This window comes from Saccostrea cucullata, unplaced genomic scaffold, assembly GCF_032062105.1.
Source record: "Saccostrea cucullata isolate Sc308-1 unplaced genomic scaffold, CSIRO_AGI_Scuc_v1 ctg7211, whole genome shotgun sequence".
NCBI lineage: Eukaryota > Metazoa > Mollusca > Bivalvia > Ostreida > Ostreidae > Saccostrea > Saccostrea cuccullata.
In genome coordinates, this window is record NW_026928203.1 from 1 (window position 1) to 12,279 (window position 12,279).

Consider the following 12,279-nt stretch of genomic DNA (forward strand, 5'->3'; position numbering starts at 1 on the left):
ATGCTTTGATTTACCATGCAACTTTATTATTTCTGCAACATTGAAGCACACATCACGTTCAATGACGTTCCTAACTCTTTTGACAATATTTTTCACTTTAACCTGTTTCTTTGCAGACAATCCATTGTCCGATTAAAACTCGCTACCACTCAAAAATTGTTTTTTTCAACTTAATACAAATACACAGATTTTTTTTTCATACAGATCCTGATTTATAAGGATTTTTTAAGCTTGTAGAAAAAATTTCCCGAATGTAAAGTCTAATTTTATTGCTACTTGCTGCTCCGTGACGTCCTCCAACGTCATGGTTTTTTGCCTTTTTTAATCAAGTCCATATGTATTTAGAAGCTGATATCTTTTAAATGGAACGAGATATTACACAACCTGATTTCATTTTAATTAATACAGCAATACTTTATTTAAACATGTAACTTTTATTTTGTTTCAGCTCCATTTATTAGAGGTATAGCTGTAAATACTATAAAGTGAAACTTAGAAAATTACTCAATTTTGACGGTACTCCGTGACCCCATTTTTACTGTTCTAAATCCTTGGTAATTTTAATAAATATGAGGAAAAATTCCAATTTTTTAACTCAAATTATTTGCATGAATCAGTTGTTAAAATATTTGTACCAAATTTGGATATAATATGACGTTAAATAAAAAAGTTAGGACAAAAGTCTACGAACTTTTTGAATGACCCTCGTAAATGTATGCGATAACGACAAATTTGGGATCAGACAGTCCTTAAAAAGGTGGAGGTAATGAACTACAGCACTGCCAATGGTAGAATAAGTCTCACCTTCCTAGCAGGACACAGTACAACTTCTCGGTCTCTGGGTCAGCCCCGGACATCTCTCTGGTCTCTTTGATGGTCACCCTGATTGGTGAGTTATCGACTGGTGACCCCACAGTGACCTCTGTGACCTGAAACAGCCAACAAAAACAGTAAAGGTATTACATCTGCCTTTGTATTCTAATTAATAAGTATTTTCTGCAGAAAGCAGCTTATTCTAAATCAAACACGTCGATGAATGTCTTATATATATACTGTATACACCAGGTTATTTTTACCATCTTATTACCACTATTTTGCACTAGCAAATTTTGTCCCGTTTAATTTGCCTATTTTCTGATTACGGCAAAAAACAAAAGCAAAAATAAAATGGGGGCAAAAATGACCCTGTAAACAGTATCTTCATAAAAAGCAAATTTAGAAAATGCTAAATCAAATGAACACAAACTAATTGTTCAAAAATCAGCTTTTGCCAAATGTTGTACATATTGTACACAGACCAAACAAAAATATATTTATAGTGTACCTTATCTGGCATTCTTTGAGGCAGGTAAAGTATTCCTCCATCAAAGATAGTGGTTTTCTTCCTAAACTGTGGAAGTTGATGAAACACCTTCTTCTTCATTCTTGTGGAGTCCAGAGGCGGACTGAAATCTACATGGTACTGGTAATAGATCCAGTTCTTACTCTCCGTAAGGCGGAAATAATTAGCCATCAGCTCAACAGGCTGTCCCGAGTGACCTAAAAAGCCAACAGAAATAAAATAGAAACTGAAAGCAAGATCTCAATAAGACACAAGACACTAATTGGTTTGCTTGTAACTACCAGTACATTCACCTCTAATACCCTATATCCGTTTTTTTTTGTGTGTGTGTTGGAAATTTTGCGAAAAAGGGGTAGATTAGTATAGTTTTTGTTCTGCGTATTAAATTACTTTTTACGAATAATAATTTTTTAGATTCAAATGATAATGTTTTTATGTCACATTATAGCTGACGTAATTTCTGCATGCTTTATAGTTTTCCAATTAAAAATGGTCGCAAAAAATGCATAAAAATAGATCATCGCGAAAAAAAAAATGATGTACGGTAGAAGGCAAGTGTACAGGTGGAATGTTTTCCTTGTTCTTAGGGCAAAAGAACACATTAAGATTCCCTAAACACCTATAATTACAAGGGAAGAACCTTTACATAACCGGACAAAAATGTGCCTAACTGCCTATACTTATTCTCATTCTTATCACCCACCAACTGATCTCTGAATCTGCAGATTTCCAATTCCTCTTCTCGCATCTTCTAATTGGGCTGGAGAGCCTCTGATAGCCTGCTCAGGTCCAGCTTGGGCACCTCTCATAGAACGTTGAGGACCAGCTTGAGCACCTTCCATCTAAAAGAAGTGGTTCAAATAAAAAATTCTTTAGGGGTTTCCCATTTGAAAAGTTTTTTGTTCACACTGAGTCATCTTGAAACTCCTGTAGTATTTATAAATAATTGTCCATACAAATAGACTATTGGGCCTCGACAATATGGTCACCTGGCCTGCTCTGACATTTACCTGTACTGGGGACTGTTGGGCCTGTGTGCTCTGTTCACCTGGCCTCCGAATTTCATTGTCTTCTGCTCTTCTTGCTCTCCCTCTAGCACGCGCTCTCCCTCTTCCTGTCATTTTAGTTGTTTCAATTCAAAACTGAAAATTATAAGACAAATAGTTTTTGTGGATATCTAAAACTTAATTGTCTAGATCGTGTCTTGATGCTACTTGAAATTGTCTCAATAAATTAATTTAAGAAACAGCTAGCTTAAAACACACGCTATTTATTGGTTAACAGGTCCATCACAATCCCTTAATTAAGCTATATAGTTTGAAATAGTTTTTTGGTCACACTTATTTTCCATAAAAAGTCTCACCTTGGTGCAGTATAATTCAACCTTGAACCCTTTTGAAAACATTGCATGAAAATTTATTCACCAAGTTGTGACTTCTTGAAAGACTTTGCATTCTAAAAGTTTTCAGGTTATATTAAGCGATTGATTGCTGACCACTCATGATCAGATACTCAATCAATTCAATTTATGTATTGACACAGTACTATTCATTGGCATATAGTCATCTGGAGTCATAATGTTATCCATTCTGCATCTACACTATACCTAGGGATGCTTCAATATACCGTATATACTCGCCTATAAGTCAGTATTTTGGGAGTTAAATTTTAGTCCAACAGTCTATGTCTGACTTATAGGTGAGTAATAAAAAGACAGGTATTTTCTGAATGGTGAATCGTAGTACTTATGAGTTTCATCTTTCCTGGCCCAGTGGTTCTTGAGAAGAAGATTTCTGAAGATTTTTCCTATATATTCCTATATAAAACTTTGATTGTCTATTGATGCCCCCCCCCCCCCTGGTCATGATTTAATATTAAATGTTTAATCTTTCCTGGCCCAGTGGTTCTGAGATGATTTTCAAAAGATGCCATTAATTTTTCACTAGTTTCTGTCTCCCCTTGGAAAGGAATTTGGCCCTCTATTTTTATAATCTTGAGTCCCTTTCACCTAAGGATACTTCGGCAAGTTTGGTTGAAATTAGTCAAGTGATTCTTGAGAAGAAGTTGAAAATGTGTGAAAGGTTTACAGATGGAAAGACAGACAGATGGACACTGGCCAAAATGTAATCAAAAAACTCACTTGAGTCCTCAGCTCAGGTGAGCTAAAAAAATGAAAAAAAATCCAAGTAAGCATGTCAGAGTTGTTGTCAGATGTTTTTTTTTTTTCTTAATATCGAGCAGTTGATTATAAAGGAGGTCAGTTAAGGTCAATGAGATATTAAAGCACAATGTAAATCAATCATACTTAGTCCAACTGTCTCACCGCACATAGAGCAGACCTACTATTATTCATTTATTGTACATGCAGTTACTCAAAAAAATTGAAATTCATATTAATCAGTCAGGGGTGTGACTGAAATCCATAATATTTAAAAATGATGGATAATGGTCATTTCTTCTAAGTATATAATGTACATGATCTTCTGATTTTTGTAAAAATGACTTCTTTTGATCATATTTCTATTCCCAAGTCAATTTTTCCAACCCATTTACTACAGTAATTAAATATAGTACACTATACTGCCATAGACCCTTGTGTAGAGAAACATCTTGACAAGTTAATTTAGCGCGCCCCGTAAAACTAACGAGATCCTCACTCGATCTAAATATTCATGATCATCAGATCAGCTCATTTTTAATATCAGAGGTAACTCTATTTCTAAAATAAATTTCAAGATAGAAATGACTGTTTTTCATCATTTTTCTAAAAAAAAAAAATGAATTTCCATCATTATTAAAAATCAATTTAATGACTAGAATCATCATTTTTAAAAATTATGGATTTCCATCACACCCCTGAAGTCAACTGTTACTTAAAAGTATTCAACAGCTGCAATGTTAGAATTTAATTTCGGATATGGCTATTTGATAGCCTATAATAATTTATGTTCAAAGTCAATTTAAATTAAATATATACTTACGGTTTTTTAATTGTCAATTTCTTTTTTGGAAAATAAAACACAAATACATAGCTTTATTAATCTATTTTGAATAGCTAAATTAAGCTCCGTTGCTATTTCAAGCTCTTGCTAGATATTCCAACCATAGGCTCTTGTTTCGGGAATAAATTTTAACCCATAGTATATTAACATGGTATAATAATCAGTCCAATCAAGAGTTTGCGCTAGACATGTTTACATCTCATCAGAGACATATAATATCAATCATGTACGTACATAATTATGTCTCTGGTGTAATCGATAACCATAAAAAATCAAATGAAACATGTTAGTTTTGTTACAGATATTTTTAATCTCTTTACTTTTAAGCACAGGCTTAGCGAGGTTTGTTAGTCTATACACAATTATCCTACTGTCCTAGGAACATTATGATTATCTACCTTTGATGTGACCACCTGTCCTACAATCAGTGTCCATAATAATGTCCAGCCGGAAATTAATAAATTTATGACCATGCACCACGTACATGTGCTCCAAACTAAATATTTGACCACCCAATACTATAATTACACTGTGCATTTTAATCTACTGCTCTGTTATTCATGGTTTTAGAAGAAAAAAACTTGACTTTTACACCTACCTCTTTGTGCCGTCAGTTTTTCATGGCGATGGCAGACAAAGGAGGGAAAACGAATGGTGAAAGGAAAATGATTAATACAAAATGGCGGGCGGTTAAATCAGACACTCCATGTGGCCAACAACTGGCCAAAGTTTCTAGAGGTCGAATCTATTTCGAGAGGATAAACACAAACACTAGGAGCTTGTATACTGCATATACTGAACGCGGGAATACAGATGTAGCTGTATAAAGTTTTTAAAAAAATACTAGATAAACACCTGTAAACACCTGTAATATTTAAACCCTGATTTACCTTAATTTGTGGTGTCATTGGTCTTATAGGTTTCTGACATCAGTTAATCCATCTTAAATTCTTCGGTCTCATATCCTGCTAATAAATGTTGACTGAAGCGAATCGATCCAACCATATATATAATAACATGAATTAAAAATGTCTTACCTATAGCTGAAGCAGAACGTAATATCATCATGATATTCTGTACTAAATGAATAAAACATTTATTCATTAATTTCATTCGTCACATGGGGTCGAAAGAATATTCTTATTGGATATATGTATGCGAGTTCTTTTTTGAACAGTGCATGATTCAAGTGTGAAAGGAGTTGCATGTATATCTTCCATAAATTTGATGTACTATTAATTCCTATGCAGTAAACGTTAAATTCTAATATTAATGTATAACTGAATAATAAACATTGAACTGAATTTTGAAAAAAACTACATTTTCGATCTCTGACAGGAATACTTCCATAATATTCAGTGAAGTAGTATCGTTTTTTGAAAGGGGGGGGGGGGGGGGGGGCAGCCAGCGAATTTTTTTTAGTCACCTGGAAAAAAAATTGCCCACACTCGAAAATCCTACTTCGAGGGGGGTGGAGGTGGAGGTCAACTTTTTACAACACCAAACTTCTTACAGTGTAAAATTTTCTTCAAACAATAACTAATTATATCATTACCCTTTATCACTGCTGCAGACAAAGGGGGGGGGGGGGGCAAACAGCCTTTCAATGAACATTTCAATAGTAAAAGTTATGTTTTAAAAAAATGCTCCCCTCCCCCCTCGTTGCTACGTGCCTGAATTTATGTTTACATAAGTCAATCGCTTATTCATGAAAACGGCTGCATTTCGTTTCCGGAATTTTTTATTATCAACTTTTCATATGAAACTGTGATGCGTTAATTATCAGGGTACCTGTAAACTGCGAAACGAAATCGAAACGAAACGAAACCTATCGAAACGATACGAAACCAATCGAAACGAACGAAACTAAAAATCGAAACGAAATGAAAATATTAAACTATGATAAACCACCACGTATATCCCAACATGCGGGGTGTATGCTGTGTTGTGCGCGGGGTGTATGCTTCCGAAGCGAGAGAAAGGGGGTCAATGTACGTTCTTTGTCCATTTTCTCAATTTACGGTCATTTTTCGCCAGAAAGCATATGCCTACGGAAGAAAGCATTATCTAAGGAGTATATGGATACCTATGAATCCACTGGACACCTTCTAGTTTCATCAAACACCTCAACACAATTCCGAGGATCGGAGCAAGATTGACGCTACATTGTGTTAATGATCGAATATTAGAACAAAGCTTTGCTTTATCGTCATTTTTATATTATTGTTAAATACATGTTTACAATATAAACGTTTGTACAAATTGTCTGTAAATAAAACAGTTCGTATATAAAGATATTGACGTAAAATCAATGTTGTGTCCGGAGTGTATGCAACATGTTGTGCGCGGGGTGTATACACCCCATAGTTTTCTTGGGATTGTTGTGCGAAGTACCGGTATCAATGGAAGTTTTATTTATACACAGGTTTAAAAGCGACAAATAGTGTTGTTTAAAGATCTTAATACTAATGCTGAACCAAAAAGTAATTTCCATAAACGTACTGAAGTAAAAAACAAATTAACTAAATTAAAAAAAAAATTAAAAACAAACTATCATATTCAAGCATAAAAGACGCTAGATGTACAAGGAGCGATTGTTATCTACATTGTAGATGGCGCAATGGTCTAAAAAGTCTCTCCAAAGCCCCACCCACCCACCCCTTCCCCAATCCCTGCATTGAAGACATTTTGCCCTTTCTTCGGCTCGTTTTAATCTAAATATCTGGCTTCTTAAAAATAATAAAAAAAGGAATGGTGTATTATGAATTAATCTTTTTATTTTTGTTTCTGCAACATTTATGTTATCAATACATGTATTTTTAAGCATTTATGACAGTGATGTAGAATTTTTTTTGAAGGGGGGATACCCGAATAAAAAAACCCCGAGATAAGAGGACTAGCTATAAAAAAGGGGGGGGGGGAGGGCTCAAAACTCCTAGATCAGATGGGGTTGTAGGTTCCGTCTTTTGTCAGTACCAATTCTCTCTTTGTTTTTTACTTAAACGTAAAGCATAACCATTGCATGTTTATGCTGCAACAAACAAGAGGCCCAAGGGCCTTGAATCGCTCTTCTGATAAATTGTACAATCTATCACTTCTATTTGAAGCCTCTAACCCTGAGTATCCTAAGACCCAAGTTGCATCAACTGACAAAGTTTGATGATTCTTATCCAATTAGGACTGAAAATATTTTTAATAAGAAAACTATAAAAAAAAAACCCATAAGTACATTACAGTGACCTATATTAAGATTGAAGATTTCTGAAGACTCAAGATGCATTAATAAACAAAGATTGAAGATTCTAAGCCAATAAGTATTTGAGATTTTTAAAAGTAGGTCACCGTGACCTACTTTTTTGTCTACATTCTATCAAAACCCAAGATACATCAACTAACAAAGTTTGATGATTCTAAGCCAATAAGTCCTAGATTGTCGACCAAAAAGTAGGTCACCATGACCTACTTTTTGGTCGACAATCTCTACAAACCACCGCTGCATCAACAAACAAAGTTAAACCAGTTAGTACCGTAGATACTTAAATAAAGCCTGATATGTAAAAAATTAGGTCACCGTGACCTACTTTTTGGACATCATTCTCCGAAAACCCATCAACTTACAAAGTTTGATGATTCTAAGCCAATAAGTAACGTAGATACTTAAATAAAGCCATAAAATGTTTAAAGTAGGTCACCGTGACCTACTTTTTGGTCGTCACTCTCCAAAAACTTAAGACGCATCAACTCAAAAAGTTTGATGATTCTAAGCCAATAATTACCTAATATACTTAAATAAAGCCATAAAATGTCGAAAGTAGGTCACAGTGACCTACTTTTTGGACATCATTCTCGGAAAACCCAAGATTCATCAACTTATAAAGTTTGATGATTCTAAGCCAATAAGTAACGTAGATACTTAAATAAAGCCATAAAATGTATAAAGTAGGTCACCGTGACCTACTTTTTTGTCGTCACTCTCCGAAAACCTAAGACGCATCAACTCACAAAGTTTGATGATTCTAAGCCAATAAATACCTAAGTTACTTAAATAAAGCCATAAAATGTCGAAAGTAGGTCACAGTGACCTACTTTTTGGACATCATTCTCGGAAAACCCAAGATTCAACAACTGAAAAAGTTTGATTATTCTAAGCCAATAAGTAACGTAGATACTTAAATAAAGCCATAAAATGTCGAAAGTAGGTCACAGTGACCTACTTTTTGGACATCATTCTCGGAAAACCCAAGATTCATCAACTTATAAAGTTTGATGATTCTAAGCCAATAAGTACCGTAGATACTTAAATAAAGCTTTAAAATGTCGAAAGTAGGTCACAGTGACCTACTTTTTGGACATCATTCTCGGAAAACCCAAGATTCATCAACTTATAAAGTTTGATGATTCTAAGCCAATAAGTACCGTAGATAATTAAATAAAGCCATAAAATGTGAAAAGTAGGTCACTGTGACCTACTTTTTGGTTGTCACTCTCCGAAAACCCAAGACGCATCAACTCACAAAGTTTGATCATTCTAAGCCAATAAATACCTAAGATACTAAAATATAGCCATAAAATGTTGAAACTAGGTCACCTTTATTTTGGTCGACATTTTTTAAAGTCACAAGATGCATCTGCTTTATAAGTTTGATGATCCTAGGTCTGAAGATAATCAAAATATGCCTTTTAAACAATTTATAAACAAATGCCTGCAAAATTCAAAAAGTAGGTCACAGTGACCTACTTTTTCATAAATATGTTTTAAGGTCCCAAGATGCATCAATTAACAAGATTTGATGATTCTAAACCTCTCAGTGTCTGAAATAATTGGATTAAATGTTTTAAAAAGAATTAGTCATAAAGTTCAAAAAGTAGGTCACGGTGACCTACTTTTAAGCTGATATTGTTTAAGGACCCAAGATGCATCAATTGACAAAGTTTGATGATCATAGGCCTTAAAGTGTCCTAAATATGCCTTCAAATCAATTTGAAAACAAATGCTTACAAAATTTAAAAAGTAGGTCACCATGACCTACTTTTTCATAAATAGGTTTCAAGGCCCAAAATGCATCAATTTACAAGATTTGATGATTCTAAACCTCTCAGTGTCTGAAATAATTGGATTAAATGTTTTAAAAAGAATTAGTCATAAAATTCAAAAAATAGGTCACGGTGACCTACTTTTAAGCTGACGTTGTTCAAGGACCCAAGATGCATCAACTGACAGAGTTTGATGATCATAGGCCTTAAAGTGCCTGAAATATGCCTTGAAATCAATTTGAAAACAAATGCTTACAAAATTTGAAAAGTAGGTCACCGTGACCTACTTTTGAGTTAACATGATGTGATGTCCTGAGATGCATCAACTTACAAGATTTGATGATCCTAGTCAAAATAATAAGCAAAATATAAACATTTTTATTATTTGTAAATTTAGGTCAACTTTGAAGTGAACTTGAGACCACGCCCTTTGCCCCAGGGTCATGCCTTGAACAATTTTTAATCTTCAACATATCCTGATCCTTGTATGTAAGTTTGGTGAAAATCTGCCCGGTGGTTCTGGAGAAGAAGATTTTTTAGCAACCAGTACTTTTGGTTTTGTTTTCTTGATTATCTCCCCACCCTTATTTTAGTACAAAGGGTAGCCATTGGGCCAAGGATACTCTGTGACAAATTTGACACTGATTGGCCAAGGGGTTCTTGAGTTATGGCCCATTTTCTAAAAAGTTAACGCACACCGCACACCGCACAAATGGCCATAGCATTAGCTCTTTGAGCCTTTGGCTCAGAAGAGCTAAAAATAGGGGACAACCTGACGTTCGATGAACATTTTCTGTAGTGAAAAGTTGTGTGTGGAACAAAAAGGGGGGTGATATTACGTGTCTGTATGATATATTAATTTTCCTTTCAATTTTTGCAATATTTGGACTCATTTTTCATTATTTGATAAGATTTCGTATTTTACACATTACAATAAACATGTAAAGCCGGCTATAAAAATGCACATTTGTAATAAGGGACGACAATTTTCTGAGGGCATGCATAATTGAAAAAAAACAAACTGTTTTTGGTACAATTACAATTTCACGTTAACGTGTAATTAATATCAATGAATGTCTACTCCTCCTTTATTTTATTATTGTATATAATCGTAGTAAAGATTCCCCCCCCCCCCCGCAAAAAAAAAATGACCTAAGACACAAACACACCCTCCTCGAGCCCATTCCTAGAACATATGTACTCAGTACAATACAATGCCTCAATATTAAACAAATAGTTTACTGCCAAATCTGGGCATATGGGACCAAAGTACACAACGTAAACTATTACGTATTACAATTACGCATACTACATGAAGGAGAACAATTTTTTTTGTGTGTGTTGATGACATTACAAAAATCTAAATATTTTAAAACTCATTTAAAAATTATTGAAAAAAAGTTAAACAGAAATTATAAGAAATGTTAAATGTTCAAAATGATGCATGTGTGAAGCATTTATTAAGGAAGGATCTGAATAAGGTGCCTTTAAATCGAAAGAAGGGATGAATTGCTGGTTATCAGATTAAACAGTTAAACAAAGTACCCTGTACATTGACTTCCATATATTTACATTTCCAATGTCTTTGTACGCGATAAAATTACCAATTGTAAATGTAATTTATTTCCTCATGAATGTTTTGGCGCGGTTCCAAAAAAACCCACGTGCAGGGCGGGACAACATCTAGAGAGAAGCAGGCTCGGAGCCCGTGGATTGGCGGAATCAAAGCATGTAAATATAAGGAATGACTGTCTTATTTTTCGAATTCATGAAGATGATCAATGGATTGGCTTGTGTGATAATTTTATGCATAAACGCCTTCGGCGTTTATGCAAATTATCACACAAGCCAATCCATTGATCACTTCATGAATTCGAAAAATAAGACAGTTATTCCTTAAGTGCATGTAAAGCCAAAAGTACGATGAACGTATTATTTCCAGTAAATCGAATTCATGAACCTGAATTTGTGTTATTACAAAACTGGTGAATAATTCAGAAAAAAATTAGAAATTTTATCACAAAAGTCAGTTGTTAAGAATTTTTTAATGACATTTCAGACAATGATACTATAGAGTAAAAAGAGGGATATACACCCCGCGCACAACATGTTGCATACACCCCGGACACAATATTGATTTTTCGTCAATATCTTTATATACGAACTGTTTTATTTACAGACAATTTGTACAAACGTTTATATTGCAAACATGTATTTAAGGTTTCGTCAAAGGTCAACATGTTCTAAAATTTATTTTTACAATAGCCCCAAGACTATATGAGGTAAAAAGTTTAAACTTTTACAGTTTATCAATTTTTCATTGATTAACAGACAGAAAGTATCACTTGATAAAAAAATACTTGGAAAAATAGAAATTAAGAAAAAATTCTTCTTAAAAACGCATATATTTTCAAAAAATACACCTAATTAATTCCGTGCTCTTAGTGAAATCCATCACTGCAGAAACAAAATATGTTTATCAATGAAGGGCAAGTTGGACTTAGATAGTCTCTGGGAAGTTGTTTTCCCTGTTTATTTTGTCCAAATGTTAAGACTTGAAAGTGAAAGTACATTACAAATGGCGGGTTCTAAAGGGGTCTTGTCTTTATACATGTCATGCTTTCAATAACAGCCTTTCAGAGACCATTCACGTCCAACTTGCCCTTCAATGATAAACATATATTATTTCTGCAATGATGGTTTTCACAAAAAGGACAGAATAAAGCAGGTGCATTTTTTTTAAAATATGCACATTTTCTGATACAATTTTTCTCCAAAAAAATCTTTTTAAATTATTTGTTATCAAGTGATACTTTCTGTGTATTAATCAATGATATATTTATAAACTGTAAGCATTTTGACTTTATACCAGACATAGTTTTGGAGCTATAGCAAATATAT

At 34.0% G+C, this 12,279-nt stretch overlaps 1 protein-coding gene across 1 annotated transcript; it reads right to left on the bottom strand.

The window, feature by feature from the left end:
• Positions 1-804: 804 nt before the first annotated feature.
• LOC134276763 (piwi-like protein 1) lies at positions 805-5,099 on the bottom strand (the record flags this gene model as incomplete). Its single annotated transcript, XM_062759049.1, has 5 exons — positions 4,943-5,099; positions 2,353-2,484; positions 2,046-2,184; positions 1,325-1,539; positions 805-929 (listed from the first exon to the last, which is right to left on the bottom strand). Coding segments are annotated over exons 2-5 (590 nt in total), but the record flags the coding sequence as incomplete, so codon positions are not given.
• Between the last annotated feature and the right edge of the window lie 7,180 nt (positions 5,100-12,279).